This window comes from Myotis brandtii, unplaced genomic scaffold (assembly GCF_000412655.1).
Source record: "Myotis brandtii unplaced genomic scaffold, ASM41265v1 scaffold18, whole genome shotgun sequence".
In the NCBI taxonomy this organism is placed as follows: domain Eukaryota; kingdom Metazoa; phylum Chordata; class Mammalia; order Chiroptera; family Vespertilionidae; genus Myotis; species Myotis brandtii.
Window position 1 is genome coordinate 6,400,937 of NW_005356674.1, and position 19,267 is coordinate 6,420,203.

A 19,267-nucleotide genomic window follows, 5' to 3' on the forward strand; every position below is an offset into this window, starting at 1 on the left:
TGGGTAGGGTCCCTAGGCCTGGCTGGCGATCAGGGCTGATCAGGTTCCCTGCCTCCTCCTTCCCTCACTCCCTCAGGGCCTTGCTGCCGCCCGCCATGTTCTGTGCCGCCCCCTGGTGGTCAGCACATGTCATAGCGAGTGAGTGAACTCCCAAGCGGACAATTTGCATATTAGCTTTTTATTATATAAAGGATAATCCATTGGAATTGTAGAGGAGGGAAATGGTTGAGACAAAATAGTCCTTGAGTCAAAAATTCTTTGTACTAGTCTTTCTGCTTTTGAATACGTTTTAAAACTTCCATAATAAAAAGTTATTTTAATAAAAGGCTTTGTGTTTATGGATTAAGGGATTAACCTCAGAGTGAGTTCCAGAGAACACTTGGAGAGAAAAAGATTGCAGGTGATGGATGAGAGAGGGAGAAACAGTTTGCTTCCTAAGAAAGAGGAAAAAGGAATGCAGTGGAGAGAGAAGGTAGAAGAAGCCAGTGGCAGGGAAAGACTCAGTGATGAGAATTTTGGAGGAAGTTCTTGAGGACTCAGAATGGATGGACTTGAGAGCGCTCCTCATCTCATAGTCATTTTGTTTTATCTCTATATATAACTGTATCCTGAACCATGAAATCAAAGGCATTTTCCCACAAAGAGGGGAAATACTGGTGGGTTTTTATTAAAACCGCTGTCTATGGTAGACATTTAGGCATTTACCACAATATGGCATGGGAATGAAATTCACCTGGTAGTAATTTCTAGCGATTTATAGAATGCAGTTAGAAACATTAAATTATGCATTCTCTTCTGCAAGATTCTTAGTCATACCTTTAAGTTCCTTTTCTCAACACCATCTACTTACTAGTAAACTTTTATGAAAGGTATGCCCATTATACAACATTTGGAAACTGAAGGGCAAAATAAAGGAAACTAATCATCTTTTTTCCTAAGACACAGCTATTGCCAGTAATAACAGAATTACTGACTTCTCTAGGTTGGGCACTAGGATGTATGCTAAGGAAATAGGCCAAGAACAGAGCAATCAAGTCTAAATTTAAATAGTTTCTGAGTTTTTTTGATGATTTCTTGGTTTAACAAGTATAAATGCTCTAAATAAAATTTTTTGTTTTTCTATTTTTCATATGTTTCACTAAATTTGGAACTTTTAATGTGTTCTTTTTTATTTGAATTTTCCTTGATTCTTCTGCTGTCATTAAAGATTGCATTAGAAAAGGTGTGGGAGTGAAGCATGTGTGTGCTTTGTGTTGTGTATCATTTGTGGTAAAATGGTTTATTTTATTTGACCTGTGAAAACCTTATATTTGAAATAAATAGTTTGTTTTTTTATGATTTCTTGGTTTAACAAGTATAAATGCTCTAAAATTTTTTGTTTTTCTATTTTTCATATGTTTCACTAAATTTGGAACTTTTAATGTGTTCTTTTTTATTTGAATTTTCCTTGATTCTTCTGCTGTCATTAAAGATTGCATTAGAAAAGGTGTGGGAGTGAAGCATGTGTGTGCTTTGTGTTGTGTATCATTTGTGGTAAAATGGTTTATTTGACCTGTGAAAACCTTATATTTGAAATGTGCGTGGGTATGCTAAGTATAGATAAGTTCATTTCGTTTGTTTTGTTCTCAAGTTGGGTGACAACTGAGAGAAACAAAAGAATAGGTACCTGTACCACCCATGGATCAACAGGTGCACTCTATTCTCCATCATCTGAATTAAGCCAATAATTTGTCATATCATTGTGTTTTGTCCTTTTGTTTAAAAGTTATTTATTGAAGAGGTTCCCATTGTACACAATATAACAACATGGTGTACTCTAGAGCTAGATTAAAAACAATCTGTAATTAGCTGGCAGATAATTAGCACTTTCAGGATACCATTTTCATCTTATTTACTCTCAAATTGAGCTAAATATCTTCTGTAATTTACCTAGCATGTGTGTTATTGGGCACAGTCATGCTCTCTTTTTAACTAAGAGATGAATCAGTTTGAGAACTCAGAAGGCACCAGCAAACTTTCTACCAAGAATGGTTAGTGTTAGAATGTGGTATTTTTAAAACATGTTCATTTTAGATTTTGTGTTGCCACTCCCCTCCCGTTTTTTCTTTAAAGTGTTATTTGCCAAACAATAGGATAGATTCAAATGACTCTTTAGGTATTTTTTATTTTTCAATATGTTCTAAAATCTAGTGTTAAATGGAAATACTTGTTAAGTTTCTGAGGCAGAATTTCAGTAAAATAATTCATTATCATAGCTTTTCTTCTTAAATGTTAATCTTGTAATTTTTAAATCTATATGAAACTTCCATTTTAGCTTTTGTATCAGGAATAAGAATTATTTTGAGTTTTTGAGGCAGAAAAGAATTATGTATACACAAGTGATGTGTCCAGTTGATTATGAAGAAAGTGGTGTAAGCTGCAGTTAAATAACTTTGGACCTCATAATGTTCAGCTGTTAGGTTCTGTACATAGTTCTTATGTTGAATTCTTGATTTATCTATAACAAACTATTGTACGGGCTTACTTCAATTCATTACTCTCTGATAATGCTTTGTTAAATGCACAGCAAAGTGCTTGTGGATATAAGGTGGTTTTCATAACCTTTTGCTTTTTTGTAAATGGCCTGAACTATTCACTGTCCATTTAATAACAGATAGCTTTGTTAGGCTTAGGAAACACGACTTTAAAATATGTTGACATATTATCTCAGGGGTCCTCAAACTACGGCCCGTGGGCCACATGCAAATACAAATATTGTATTTGTTCCCGTTTTGTTTTTTTACTTCAAAATAAGATATGTGCAGTGTGCATAGGAATTTGTTCATAGTTTTTTTTTAAACTATAGTCCGGCCCCCCAACGGTCTGAGGGACAGTGAACTGGCCCCCTGTTTAAAAAGTTTGAGGACCCCTGTTTATCTAATGAAACCTGGAAAAAATGTTGATCTTAACAGTCTATAAAAATATGTCCACTACAGCTTACAATTTATTCAAGCCCTTTTATTTTATGATTTGTACTGATAGAAACAGACATAATAATGCTTTGAATCATAGTGTTGTTCGCTTTTCACCTGCATGGCAGAATGTTTCTCTAGTTATGGACTTTGAAAGTAGAATGGTTTTGTTTAAAAAAGTGAAATATTACACTTTAAGAAATTGTAACTGATTTTGTCATTAGCTTCCTATTTAAACCTTGAAACCAATATCCATCTGGTATCTTCTAATAGTAAAACATTCAGCTTTTAGGGTATTACTGTTTTATTTAATGTTCTGTTGTATTAGTTTTCTTTTGCTGCATAACACATTGCCCTAAATCATAACAGCTTAAAACAACAAATATTTATACTTCACAGCTTCTGTGGTCAGGAATCCCAGTACACTTAGCTGGATTCCTCTGGCTGAGGGCGTCTCCCAGGCTGCAGTCATCTCAGTGTTCGACTTGGGGAGAACTGCCGCCAAGCCTTCGGTCCACAATTGTTGGCTAGACATCCTTGCCTCTCGACTCTGTAGAATAGCTTACGGTATGGCAGTGTGCTTCCTTCAGAGCCTATCAAGCAAGAGATAACCTAATGTCAGAGGTGGCATCTCATCAATTTTGCCATCGTTTATTCCTTAGAAGTGAGTTGCTAGGTCCACCCAGACTCAAGAAGAGATGAGGGCTTGGGTACCAGGAAGTGTGTGGATCTTAATGGTTGTCTGCCATATCTCTTGTGAGTACTTTGGAACTTCTAAAAATATACCACTCTTACCATGTTGTTTCATAGGCTTATGATGATAAAACTCCCTGTTCAGATTGAACTCCCTTTGCTTAGCTTGCTCTTGTCTCACAATCTTGAATTAATCATTTTATATAAAAATTTCAGGAAGGGATTCAAACCAGGTCAGACATAAAAGAATTTTCATTTGCGGTTTTGCTTGTATAGCCTTTTCTAGTTATTTAGATAAGAAGTTTTGTTAAAACTCTAAGGTACTATCAAGAAAGTGTACAGTTGGATGTAGTATGCTCTGTTCATTGTGCAAATTCTGATGTTTATTTTGCTCAGCATTGGTAAAGGTTTTCAAGGCGTCATGAAACGATGGGGATTTAAAGGCCAGCCTGCTACTCATGGTCAAACGAAAACTCACAGGAGACCTGGAGCTATTTCAACTGGTGTAAGTATAACTTGGTGGATTCTTTTCAATGTTACGATAGTGCATATAGTGCTTTAGTCTGACCTTGGGAATCAAGCCACATAATGTTAATCTCACTCAAGGTGGGTCCTGGTCTTACTTACTTACCAGAGGCCGACTTGAATCATTTAGTTATTCCGTACATTCCTACAGTCAGTATTCTAAATATTTTCCTGCCTACTTTCTCATTCCCATCTCTGACTCCCCTCCTACACTCTGAAGTCAGTTGCAAGAAATTAGGGATTAGAATGCCTTTTCATCTGGTTCCTTCACAGACTTATTTATTTTTCCTTAAATGGCAGTTTAAGGATTGTCAAGGATAATATAATGGTGTAAGAAATGGTGAAGGACTTTGTATTGCTAATTCAGTTCTACTCTCCCAGAGATACAGCATAAAGTGCTGGGGGGAGTGAGGGGTGTAATTTATTGGAGCGTCACAATGCAAGTTTAATCTCTAAAGCTTGATATATATGTATATCACTATTAAGTGGAAATATTTCTACTTCTTTCATAAGAGGAACACAGATTAAAACCACTCTTGAGTTACTAAATTCTTATGTGGCTTTGATTTTTGCCACTGTGTTAGTAAGAATATGTGGCAGTGATGGCGAACCTGTGACACGCGAACTCATTTTTTTGGTTGATTTTTCTTTGTTAAATGGCATTTAAATATATAAAATAAATATCAAAAACATAAGTCTTTGTTTTACTATGGTTGCAAATATCAAAAAATTTCTATATGTGACACGGCACCAGAGTTAAGTTAGGGTTTTTCAAAATGCTGACACGCCGAGCTCAAAAGGTTCGCCATCACTGATATAGGGGAACAGGTTCTTATGCATTGCTGGTGGGGATAAAATATAGTATAGTGTGGCAATAGCTAATAGAACTACACAGCAATGCTACTTCTAGGTAGTATTTACCCTAAAGATACTCATTTTTACAAAATTAGTTATTGCAACATTATAACTACAAGCATAAATGTCCATACCTGGGAGTTGGGATGAATAAATTATGGTACATCTGCTCAATAGAATACTATGCAGCTGAAAAAAAGAATGAGAAGGTGAATTCCAGGATATAAGGAAATGCGTGTTACTTGGTTATTTTTGCAAAAAGGAAGGACCTAAAAGATAACCCAGAAACTGAGATTGGTTACCTACAAGAGATGGGTGGGAACAGTATGGAAGGGCTCAAAAGTGGTAAGAGAGACACTTCCACGGATATACTTTTTTGTTAAATTTTTATAGTTGAAACCATGTTAATGTTTTATGTGTTCAAAATAAAATACAAAGAAAGGGGGATCCATAATGGAATATAATTAGAAGATGAACCTAACTGTTTGAAATGAGTAACATAACCTCACCAAACAGGTGGGGAGAGTAACTCAAATAACTTTTGAACACAGTATTTGGCTATATGTCCTGAGTCTAAATTAAAAAGGTACTGTGCATAGGTTTTGAATTCTAATTATGTTTATTTGCAATGGTATTAGGTAGCTATTCTGAAATAATTTTCTGTGAATTGTAAGGTTGAGTAGATAGGTAAATATATTGGTAATGGGAGCCACGTTTCTCACTGTTAGAAAAGGGTATTAAGTTATGAAAAGGAAGGAAATTAAAATAACTCTATAGTGTTGAATTCCAGCTGCAGGTATCAGTATACACTGAGTAGCCAGATTATTATGACCACCCCATCAGTACAATGAAGTGAATTAGTTATGCAAATAATAAAACCTTGAGAGTATTTGCTTAGGAAGTTTTCAATATTCAGTATTTTTGGAAGTGTCAATGAAGTACTGATGGGGTGGTCATAATAATCTGGCCAGTGTATATTTACTGTGTGTTTATGTAAAGAAAGGAATGGGTATAAATATACGTACATTTTAGCTGCTGAAAGGGCCTGAAAGCAAAGATATTCTATAGCAATGAACACAACTAGAGCCTAGATCTTGGTTTCTAAACACCAGCTTGTTCAAGAAATCAAGGAAGTGCTTTTAAAATGGTACTTGAAAGGACCCAGGATCCAGCTACAATTAGCTCCCACTTGCAAAAAATGGGACAGTTTGATATGAAAACTTAAAAAAAATGAAATAAACAGGATCAATGAGTTCACACTGATAAAAATAGATTAATTAATAAATGGGAGAAAAGGGACTGCTCTTCCTTACACTATAATCTCAGCTAATAAGTGAGGAAGGGATGTTAGAGTTAGAATTTCGCTTTGATGGCCATTAGAGGAATTAGCAATGGAGGCTAAAACAAGTGGTGAAAGCTTGATGGACCTTAGATGCTGACATAGTCCCACAACAAGTTGCCTATTAATTACAAAGGGGAAAATAATATCCATAGAGTGAATTAACTGAGTGAACACATCCTTAACTAACTGATCAATGTTATACATCACCAGTAATTGAACAAACCAACACAATATGCCTCCTGAACGGATTCCAGGAAAAGAACACATCACTTCCGTGGTAATTCCCATTGAAAATGCATCACCCGAATCTAATCACAGGGAAACATTAGACAAACCCCAAGTTAGTGATATTCCACAAAATAATTGGTTTGTAGCCTTCAAAAATGTTAAGGTCATGAAAGACAAGGAAAGGCTGAGGAGCTGCTCCAGATTTAAGGAGACTAAAGAAACATGACAACTGTGTAATTCTGAAGTGGATTTGGACTTGGGGGGGAAATAGCGGTAAAGAACATTATTGGGGCAGTTGACAAAATTAGGTAATGTATTAAATTTTTTGTTTCATAATTGTATTGTGGTTATGTAAGAGAATTAGGAAGTAGTCACTGAAATACTTACAGGTAAAGGAGCATCATGTCTGCCACCAAATTACATATGACATAGGAGATGTGCATACATATAGAGTGGGTGGTAAAGCAAGTGGGCAACCTGTAAACAGTTGGTAAATTTGGGTAGAGTATGAGAGCTCTTTGTGTTATAGTTATAAATTATATAAAATAGTTATGAAAATGAGGTTTATCATCAACATAAATTTAAGACCTTAAAAATCTATTTTAAAAAAATAGGAGTAAATCTTCATGATCTTGGGTTTGGCAAAGCCTTATATCTGACACCAAAAGTACAAGTAACCGAAGATATAAATTAGATTTCATCAAAAGTTCAAACTTTGGGCTGCATACAGCTCCATCAAGAAAATGAAAAGACAACTCACAGAATGGAAGAAAGTATTTGCAAATCATATCTGCTACGACTTGTATCCAGAATATATAAAGAACTCTTACAACTCAATAGTAAAAAAAATAACCCAATTAAATGTAGGCAAAGGACTTGGATAGACATTCTCCCAAAGGAGATACACAAATGGTCAATAAGCACATGAAGAGATGCTTAACATCCTTGGCTATTACATTAATGTAAATCCAAACGACAGTGAGATATCACTTAACACTCACTGGAATTACTATAATTCAGAAGGCAGATAACAAATGTTGGCAAGGATGTGGATAAATTGGGACCCTTATACATTGTCAATAGGAATGTAAAAATGGTGCGGCAGGTGCTAAAAATGTTAAGTGTAAAATAAGACCCAGCAATTCCACTCTTTGGTATATATACCTCAAAAGAAATGAAAACATGCCCACAAAAACCTGTGCATGAATAGTCATAGCAACATTATGCATAATAGCCAAAAAATAGAAACAACCCAGAGGGTCATCAATTGGTGAATGAATAATTAAAGAGTGGTTATTCACACAATATTATTTAGCAATAAAATGGAAAGTTTTGATATATGCTATAACACAGCGGAGCCTTAAAAACGTTATGCTAAGTGAAAGAAGCCAAGCACAGTAGACTGTATATTGCATGATTCCATTTATGTGAAATGTCCAACCTAGGCAAATCTGCAGAGATGAAAGTAGATTAGAGGTTTGTACGGGGCTGGGGGAGTGACCACTAATGGGTATGAAGTTTTAGTTTGGGATTTATGAAAATGTCCTAAGATTGGTTGTAGCAATACACAACTCTCTGAATGTACTAAAAATATTAAACTGCCCTTTAAAAGGGTGAAATGTGTGGTATATGAGTTATATTAATAAAGCTCTTTTAAAAATTAGGCATGTAGAAGACTATTCTTATAGCTCAAGTTAATTATTTGTCATGAAATATGCTGTTCTGTGTTTGTAAATACTTTCATTAAGGATTAGCTAGCTACTGCCTTTATCATCTTAAGAGTTAGGGTATACTTTTAAGGAGAGTAAATTTAATTGGGGAGGGCAGATCTTTTTTTAGTAATGTAATGTTAAGCAAGGTGCTTATCACTGAGTATATTTATAGAATAAATATGGAATAAATAAGAGTGATACTTAGTCTATAATATTCAGAATTATCTTTTAAGCTGTGTTATCTCTTAATGAGTTACTTCCCCTGGACTTCTGTTATGAGAGTAGTGATGCAAAAGTTTTTCTATTTCAAGAATTCATGTGTCCTGAGAACCTTTCCCATTTTAGATGGAATTCAAATTTGCTTCTTTAGATGTAAAATTATTATCCATTATTATCAGAGCCAAAATAGTAGAGATTGTGGGACGCTGTTTAATTTATGTGAATCGGAGGTAACCACGGCTGGACAAGCAAACTCAGTATTCCGATAACGAACTGTCCTTTAATCATTCTGGTGTAGGAAGGTAACATCAAAAGCAAGGGAGGGGGAGTAGGACCATTCTAGCAGCAGTGGTGTGGATGGAGGCCATTACATGGGCTAATGCAGGAGATTCATGAAAGCAGGCCGGCACTTATTTGTTCCTTTGGTGGTGTGACGTGTTTGTATGTCCTTTATTTTTCTTTCTAAATTCTCAAGCAGTGTTAGCCCAGCGACTACACACTTGTTACTGAGTTTTTCTCCTAACTCTGTTCTTAGTCTGTATGTATTTTGTCGCTCTGATCTAATTTAGACTAGATTACCCCTCTTGAGGTAGATGTGTCTAAATCCATATTTAGTTCTTTACTGGGGCCTAACAGAATGGGGGAGGGGATTAAACATTTTAATAATTCCTATCTTAGTTTACATTTTGTTTTAATCAGAACTGTTTTAAATTGAGAATATTTAAAAGTGCTAATTTTGGTTCTCTCATTTAGGATGTCGCCAGAGTCTGGCCTGGAACTAAAATGCCTGGGAAAATGGGAAACAGAGATAGGACAGAATTTGGACTGAAAGTGAGTTTCTGAAGTGGCTCTTTTTAGGAATGGTTAAATTAATGCCCTAATGCAAAGGCACCAGAGTATGGACTTAATGTGTGTCTGTTTAATTGTTGTTTGTTCAGTGTAATGTTTAAACAGTATGATTGTTCTAATAGGTTTTACAGTTATGGAGGGGTGGAGGATACGTGAACTGTGTGTTTTATATATTCTCAAATTTTTAAAGTATGATTTCATTTATGGCTTTAGGTGTGGAGAATAAATACAAAGCACAATATAATCTATGTAAATGGCTCTGTACCTGGACATAAAAATTGCTTAGTAAAGGTATGTATAGCTGTCTTTATTTTCCATTGTTCATTTATATGAATATGAAAAACAGCCCTTAATTTTCAAGCTACATGAGTTCTCTGCTAAATTATTTTGCTTTTTAGTAGCAACTGAGTGCAAAAATTGCACAGAACAACCTATAGTATAGGTCTATAAAAAGGGTAGGGCCACTAAGCAGAGGCTCTTTAGGATACTCATGCCAGAATGTGAATATATCTTTGTCGTTCCAAAAAAGGATTTCTTAGTTTCTTAAGAGTACTTTGACACCGGAACCAGAAATACTGGAGGTGGAAATTAAATGAGAGAGTCCAGAAGAAAGGTGATTAAAGGTAGACATTTTAAAAAGAGATTCTGTTGTTATTATTACTAGCATTGCTCTGATTGTACTTTTAAGTATTTTCCCTAAAAATATGCATGCTCAAGAAAATAAACATGTTGTACAGGATAGATTTGAAGAAAAACTCAGACTCTCAGAGACTTATTTTCATAAATAAAATACAAATTAAATATTCTGCCTGGAATTTTAAGCCATGGTAATACAAACATAAATCACTCGAATTTTGAACTTCCCATTCTGAAAATAAATTTGTAATAGAAGTTATATCAGCTATTCCTAGAAATATAGTTTTCATTAATTTTCCAACAATAACAACAAAAATAGGTTGAAACTTAAACCTCAGATTTTTCATATTGGGTCTCTTTGTGTACTTTTTAAAATAGGTTCTGTTACTAGAACAAGGTGCAATATTTGTTTTAATCTTACAGTAATTAAAATTCCTTTCCTGGCACTCTTCACTTTTTGACTGGATTATTCTCTTGTTTCTTTTGTAAGATTGCAGGTGCTTAGGCTTAAGTAGGTTTCCAAACCCAAGTGATCCATTCTCCAAGTGACTACAGTGACAAGTGGTTGAAGCCAGCAAGTTGTCATTGTATTTCTCATAACATTTTGGCTTCATAATTCAATATATCCCTACCTCCGCAATCCAGATTTATTACGTTATGCATTTCACAACCCAATACAAGAGGAAAGTGATTATTTTCCATAATAAAGTTACACTGGATAGCAGGTGGATTTTTTAATGTTGTCAAGTCCTTATATCTATACACAATTCTAGGCTGGCTTTCCAGCTGAACCCTACTACTGCTGCTGCAGCTTCTCAAATACCCCCTCAGCATCTTCTTAGATGCTTCTTAGTAACTATTGGGGATGAATAGGTCAACTGTCTTGAAAAACCATAATCTATGTAGTAATTTTCTGATCTGGTTGTTATAAACAGCAACATTTATTACTCAGACTTTTCATCCCCTTGATAAAAAATTGCTTTCAAAAATTCAGTCAGCTCTCTAACGGATGTTGGCCTGCTGTCACTGAAGACAGACAGAAGGTCCACCAAAGGCAATTTCTAAAGAGGAGTCCAAATATATTTTGAGAAACAGCAGCAGAGAAATGTCTAGTCCACTTTGAACTGCTAACACACTAGTGAATGCATTTTCCACAGACATGTTTTGATTTTAAAAAGAACTCATCTTGGGGAAAAAAAAAGTCTTTGCATTATGGTACCTAAACAGCTTCTTTTGTAATCTAAAATGTGGGCTTCAAACATTAAGGTGTAAGTTTGAAGGAGTATTTTGTGGGCTTGTGTTTAAATGTCCAGAAGTTTGGTACATCTTGTAAAAACATTTAGCCCACTTTTTCTATTCTCCCAGGTGATTGCATAGCAGGTAAGTTCTTGCCCGTGGAGAATGAGCGCTCCTGGCTGGACAGGCAGCCTCACGAACATCCACTCACTCCATGGGAGCTTTTGCTCTCAGAGTACAGGGCTGCCAATATCTTTAATTCTAAAATTAGTAAAGATAGTCCTTGGGATGACCAACCTGTTTCATTAATGTAAGCTTTTGTTTGGATTCACTAAATGTATTAAGAGAGCCTACGAACCTATTTACAGCATAATGTAGGCTATGTTATTAAGTACTACTCAAGTGTGCCTGGTTTTTGTGTGTGTCCTAACCCTCCACCCCACCTTTTTTCACAAGATTTGAACTGCTTTGCCAATACACATAAATATAAAAAGAGTGAAGTAGGGAATTGAGGGGGTCTTGGTGAAGGCAGGGAAGAAATAAAGCCAGAGGTAAAATTAAGTGCACAATATTCATACGAGTCTTGTACCTTTGGACTGTAAACTTCCAGCCCTCAATTTTAAAGCTGCTGTCATCTTTTATGTTTCAAATCAATGAATTACATATAATACTGTAGCTTTTACAGTTAGAATATTTAAGCAGTGCTTTTTTTGTTTGAAATTTTCCTCAGCTATAACAGATTTATAAAAATGTAAAAGTAACAAAAACTCACTCTGTTACAGGCAAGTGGCTTATCTGTTATGCAATCACCTGGGAGAATAAAAAAAAAAATGGTCTGAATGTTTTCAAAAGATGTACCAAACTGCTGACATTTAAACACAAGTCCACAAAATACTCCTTCAAACCTTTAAGTCATCTGTTAGTAAATGTTTACATTTATCCAATTAGCACAGAAAGTTTTATTGTTGGTTTTATTGTCTACTTACTCGGGTTTTATTTTCTATTCTAAATTCTGAAACAGTTTAAATTGGTAAGAATATGACCTCTTTTTAGTCCAAGTTAAAGTTCAATCCAAGATTAATTGGGGGGAAAAGTGAGTTTATTTTCTTCTGGGCAACTTACTGATAATTTTCTAGAACAGTTTTAATGAGAGATTAAAATATATATGTTTTTCTGTACTTAGCTGTTCCTAGCAGCAGTGTACTTATTTCAACCAAATTATTCATTCTTTTTTTTTTCTTTTTTTTACAATTTGGCATTAAGTATATTTTTATTGATTTCGGAGAGGAAGAAAGAAGGGGATGGGGAGAGAAATATCAATGATGAGAGAAAACCATTGATTGGTTATCTCCTGCATGCTCCCTCCCCAGGAGTCAAGCCTGTAACCCGGGCATGTGCCCTGAGCAGAAATCGAACCATGACCTCCTGGTTCATAGGTCTACGCTCAACCACTGAGCCACTCCTGCCAGGCCAAATTATTAATTTCTTATTGCCAAAATGATTATGGCTTATTTTACTCTGTGTGTATAATTATATGAATTTTTTTATTCCTCTCTGAATGAAGGCTGTAGACGTCAGAAGCTTTAAAGAACCCAGTGATGTTTTCCAAAAATAAAACCCATCATTTTAGATGATATCAACATATGTAGTATTCCTTAGTTTGTGAATTCACAGATTAGAACATAAAGAGTTAATAGCAATATTATAAAGACATGAATTTATTATTGTTTTTTGCTAAATACTATTCTGTTCTTAGCTTCCAAATGAGAATGCTACTTGTTAAATGTAAGCTGATTTCCTTAAAACTTGAGCTGATTTCCTTAAAACTTGATAGTTTTATTATGTGTTCTAGAATTAAGACTAATAAAAATACTAGGTAAACTATTTTTAATCTGAGCTCAAAAAAATCTGTTATAAAATAATAAAAATAGACTATGAGTAGATGAAATCATTAAGAAGTAGATAGTAATACCTTTTAGGTATATAGTCTATATCAGTCTTTATATTTGAAATATCCATTTGGATATAACTGATATTTAATATAATTTATCCTGTTGGGCAGTTCTAGGAATTTTTCTTCTTATGGAAGATTATATCATTGGATTAATTAAACTTATTCAAATAAAACGAATACATTGAGTTCCTTTTACTTCATATAGATATAATAACAGTTGCATTATTCACATTAGAAAATATAGGAACATATTCTTTGATTATGAATAATAAAACAGGCTATCTTTAACTTAATTAGTAGCACTCATTAATAAAATCTTTGTTTCCTCCCTCCAGATCAAAGATTCTATACTACCTGCATATAAGGATTTCTGCAAAAATCTACCATTCCCTACATATTTTCCTGATGGAGATGACGAGGAACTACCAGAAAATTTATATGATGAAAATGTGTGTCTGCCCAGTGCACCTTCTATTACATTTGCCTAACCCCTTTGGGCATGGCAGAACCTCACCCTCACATATTTTATTAGCTTTGATGAGCCAGAACAATAACATAGCCAGGAATTATATTTTGCTTTCTTAGTCAAAACAATATCACACTTGTCACCTTTGTCAAGGGCATAACATGTCATTCATCCCCCAATGGAATTTTTAAAAATTACCACATTAAATAAATCAATTAAGTAGATTGACTATGCCAAATTTAGATGGACTGGCAGTGTGCATATTAAAATCTTTGTAATTTGTGGATTTCATTTTTTTTTTTACTATATATTTTCCAAGTTATCTTAAGATGTTCATAAATTCAACTTTTATTAAAGATTTGTTTTTGTGAAATCATGGTTATGGATAACAATGGCAAAGCATATGGGGACTCTGGTATAACCTATTTGGATAATAAAATCCATTTCCTAAAATTCATTTTTATCAGACTTTTATATTTTAGAGTCCTGAAGAGGGAAAGCAAGTGAGGGTTTTATTTAAATTACAGAAATATACATGTTATACTTAAAGGCCTGTCGAAGACAATTGTAAATTATGGGTCTTATTTACACTGGAGAGCAATAGTTATTTTTTAGTTTGGTCACTCAGCTATAAAATAAGTATAACCACTTTTCCTTGATGCCTTTTTAAAAGGATTTGAAATGGCCTGGGATTGTATGTTCAACAAACTTTTATTAAGCACCTATTACTGAAAATGTTAATGGCCCCTGGGTTTCACTTCATTTTATGAAATTAAAATGTGCTTTCTAATGGCTACTTCCGACAAATAATTAAGCTTAACAATGTAAGGATTAGCAGGCTTCATTTAACTACTAAATTTACTCTGGACCAGGTTACTGAGGCCCCACAGCATTCATTTTAACTCCAGATGTTTTCTGAGACTTGATTCATATGGTAACCCAAGAGACTTACTAGCCACAGTGTTAGGTCTCCACATGATTTCCTGATAACTGATAGATTTATTATTAAAAGTTCCCACAGTATTTTCCTACCCTACTAAATTTCTCTCGTTATTTTAAATCCAAATATAACCACGTCTTTTCTAAAGTTTTTATTTGCACTAATCTCATTCTATTAAAGATTTGTGGAAATTGATAGGAAATCCAAGCAATAAAATAGTAAAATAAGGGGGAAATATCTAGGAAGATGTAAATCAAAATAGGTAGAGGGTTGGGAAGGAATGATGCCAAGACAATATAGATGAGCAGGCCATAGTATGCAGTTGTTATGCTTGGTTTGGCTCTGAGCTACCTGGTACCAAAGCAAAACAACATTGAACTGTTACATATTTAGCTTTAATTGTAAGTTCTTCAAGAGGAATCATTTTAAACTGGAGAAAGTCTTGTTTTCCATACCATTTTTTTAAAAAAACCTAAATAACTTATCAACCTAGAAATTCCTGAACTTGCTAAAAGATACTTCAAGCAAACATCATACTCAAGGGTAAAATGTAAAACACATTCTTCTCAGAGATCAAACAAGGATACCCTTTACTAGTTCTACTCAATGATGTTCTTGGAGGTCCTAGCCAATGTGTAAGACACAAAAACACAATGTAAATATCGGAAAATGAGGACAGATCTTACTATTTGTAAAAAACATGATCTACCTAGAAGATCAAGGACAATTAACTGATCAGCTACCAGAACCAATGAAGAAAGTTCAAAAAAGTGACTGAGTACAAGATTAATATACAGATCTATAATAGCAATATATAATTGGGAAATTTTATGGTAGGAAAATGGATACCATCCACAATAGCAATTTTTAGAAAAGGTTACCTGGAAAAAAGCCCAAGTTTGCCAGCGTCAATGGAGAGCAATATTATGGTTGTGGATGAGAAGACAATAATGCAAAGAATTCAGTCCTGTTTTTAAAATCTCAACAGACCTACCATAGAATTGTTCAAACTGATTCTAAAATTTATGTAAATTTAAAAGTGACCAAAACTTAAAATTAGGTGTGACCCAAATGCTTAGGGACTTAGGCTTACTTAACTTAGAAATTCAGAATATTGCATGCCTTAATTCTTTAGTTAGCTACATTTGATCAAAAGATTTTAGTGAACTTGTAGATGTGTCAAGTTTGCTGAGAAAGTGATGGGAAGCAGCTGTTGTCTTAGCAACACACAGTTATTATTGGGAAAACATAATCTTGGCATTACAGCATTTGAATATAGCCCAATGGCAGAATAAGAGTGAGGATAATTCAGCAGCCATTTGCCCAGGGCATGGGTTTTGAAGGCAGGGAACCTTCTAGAATAGCGGTTCTCAACCTGTGGGTCTCGACCCCTTTGGTGGTCGAACGACCCTTTCACAGGGGGCGCCTAAGACCAGCCTGCATATCAGATATTTACATTACGATTCATAACAGTAGCAACATTACAGTTACAAGGTAGCAACGAAAATAATTTTATGGTTGGGTCACAACATGAGGAACTGTATTTAAAGGGCCAGAAGGTTGAAAACCACTGTTCTAGAGAGCCTGCCCCGAACCCATCACCATCTGTCTATCTCTAGAGTCTGCAAGTGGAGTGTAGATGTGCATTTGAGTTTTAAAGAAAAAATGTCTGATCACCTTTTAGGATTATGAGAGTGAGCGCTGGCTTTCAGGGCCAGACTGCAAAGCATCTACTCCCACCCCCGACCATCAATACCCCCCCACACACACACACATTGTCCACTGCCAGCACTTGCTTTTGCAAACTTTTCAGTGGCCCAGAAGAAGTGTTCCACAGAGCCAGTGAAAGAGGAGGAGGCTTCTCTGCAGCAATGGAATACATAGCCAGTGTGCCTGGTCCAACACTAAGCAAAATACACGTGCTTTTCTAAGAACCTTGTTCACTATTTCTGGCTACAGCACCTGTCATTAAATGTTCAACTCGGGAAAAATGGAACTCTGCCTACGATGGATAAAGGAGCATGTGGTCTGGACAGTGGCTCGCTCACCCGTTTGGAGCCCATGCAATACTAGTGACCGACTCCTGAGCAGTGTTGGTCCCTGAGCAGATGAGGCAATTCAGTTCTCAGCCAAGGAGCCCACTTAGGTCCTGGTTTGGGCTTGAACTTGACTTATTACTTTAGATTTTGTCTTGAAATGGGAAACCTTTTTGTAACTAAACTTCATTCAAATTAGATATTTTTTTTCCAGCCTTAGTTTATACCAGCTATTGGTTATAAAATAGATAAATATGGGGCCTTACATGAATTCTGTAGGCCTCAGGAAGGACAACTGGCCGAGGCATGCCTGCTTTAGGAGTTACTAAGTCTTGCTTGTCCTTCCTTCACAGGGCCCTTAGCTTACTGGGATGGCCGAAGCTGAAAGGCTAGTGTTGGTCAGTGGGCCCTGACACAGTGGGTGAATCGGGGTGATGCCACACTGTCACAAACACTAAAATTTCAAAACATGTCTTGCACATAATAAGGATTCAATTTGCAAGTAGATTATGTATTTCTGAGACAGCCATTAGTGCTTTCTGTAATGCTGAGATACAGACCTACTTTTCAACCTTTCCCTAGGGGTGTAATATAAGGATGACTTTGCAGCTTATTTCCAAACGTGAATTTGTGGATGGACCGTGACCATGTCTCCGGATGTATGAGGAACTGTGTATGTAAAGGGTATTATGACGCACAAGTTAAGGTAGTAGTTCAGGGGTCCTGCTATTGCAGGATAAATCCCACCAGTCTGTGGAAGCACTTGTTCTACATTAAGAAACCTATTCGTCTTTAGTTATCAAAGAACCCTCCTTTGAGAAAAGGACCTCGGTCCCAAGTCACTGCCCACAGAGACCGTTGCAGTGTCAGTGAAAACCCGCTGGCGGGAAGAGCAGCACGCAGCCTGCTGACACTGGACCAGCTGTTGAACCTCTGGGATGAATGCCCTCGTGAATGCCCTCAAACACCTGCCTGGTTCCTCGTTCTTGTAGAAAAAAATGCCATGGCATGCTTAGCTGGCATGGCTCAGTGGTGGAGCATCGACCTATGAACCAAGAGGTCATGGTTAGATTCCTGGTCAGGGCATATGCTGGGGTTGCAGGCTCGATCCCCAGTGTGAGGTGTGCAGGAGGCAGCCGATCAATGATTCTCTCTCGTCGTTGATGTTTCTCCCTCTCTCAAATCAATAAAAATATATTAAAAAAAAAAAAAAAGAATGCCAGGCTGCATGTGGCATGAGCCTTTCGAGGCGGTCTACCTGCAGTAGGACGTCCTGGCTGCTGTGTTTGCTTTTCCACAGCTGAGTTTCTTGCAGTTATGATTCTAAAAATGCTTGTTGCTGCCTGTTTTGCCCTAAGGTCTCTGCTTTGGAGGCTCTCCCCACTCTTGCAGGAAGTGTGGCAGGGAGAATGCACTTGTCCTGCTATCTTGTTTCCATGGTTTTAGAGTCGAGCACTTCAGTGACAGGGAGGGCATGGTGCCCATACCAACCAGTGTTTGTGAACTGCTTACTCGAGAGAACATTTCAATGCAGACAGAAGTAGGTCCCGCACTGTGAGGCCCCCTGAGGCACACGACCTAAGGCAGTGGTCGGCAAACTCATTAGTCAGCAGAGCCAAATATCAACAGTACAACGATTGAAATTTCTTTTGAGAGCCAAATTTTTAAAACTTAAACTATATAGGTAGGTACATTGTTACTAATTTAATTAGGGAACTCCTAAGGCTTGGGAAGAGCCACACTCAATGGGGCCAAAGAGCCACATGTGGCTCGTGAGCTGCAGTTTGCCGACCACGGACCTAAGGAGCTTTATAGTCACTTCGGAGCTACCTGGTTTCTATACAGGAAGTAGTTCTTCATGCGAGTTTACTTGACTAATGATGGATATCGTTTCTGCTTTCAGGGGTTTTCTATGAGGCTGACTTTACTGTAGCAACAGACATTCTTCAATTTCCAGTTTTACTGCTCTATTTGCTATAAAGCCTCATCTGCCAGCTTCCAGTAATAATTCCTGCCAGACCAGGTGGGAACTTGGCCCCAGAAATAACAGCGGTGTCTCAGAGCATGCCTAACAAGACAAATGACAGCTGCCACCCACATTCTGCCTCCAGCCATTGCCTAAGAGTCCCTGAAATTAGAGGACCCAATTAAAGTGCCATCGTGCCCCCGGAAGACAGCCAGAATCCTGAGCAAGCAGGCTGCCAGCCTCCATCTCATCTGCTTTTCTGCTTTTAAATGTTTCCAAAGAACTTACAGCAGTCCCTGTCACACACTGGTTTTCAATGTTTTTTAGATTAATGAGGTGGCCTATTCAAGTTAGATGAGCCAAATTAATCTCAATGAATGCAGCCCGACACCATAAAAGCAAATAAATGATTTTAACTCAGCGGCCAAAGGATCTTTTTGGCATGGGAGGTGAATAATTGTTTCTTTCTGGCATCTGGAAGAGTGAAAGTAACGGTGTGATCTTGATTCTCCTCAAAGCAGACTGTCTGAGCATCGAGTATGTGTCAGGGCATTTGGGAAGCGTGTTGTTGTTCTTAAAGATAAGATATCCATCAAGTTCCTACACTGCACTGAGGTTGCCTTATTTGAGGAGGAACGAACTAAACACTCCATCACAAA

General features: G+C 36.4%; 1 protein-coding gene across 1 annotated transcript in view; it reads left to right on the forward strand.

Moving 5' to 3' along the window:
• Positions 1–14,123, forward strand: part of MRPL3 (mitochondrial ribosomal protein L3) — a 43,641-nt gene extending 29,518 nt beyond the window's left edge. The window contains exons 7-10 of the mRNA XM_005863582.2: positions 4,041–4,149; positions 9,279–9,356; positions 9,588–9,665; positions 13,536–14,123. Of these exons, the coding sequence (XP_005863644.1) occupies positions 4,041–4,149; positions 9,279–9,356; positions 9,588–9,665; positions 13,536–13,688 (418 nt within the window). The 3' untranslated portion in view covers positions 13,689–14,123. The remainder of the gene's footprint in view (positions 1–4,040; positions 4,150–9,278; positions 9,357–9,587; positions 9,666–13,535) is intronic.
• The last annotated feature ends 5,144 nt before the right edge of the window (positions 14,124–19,267 follow it).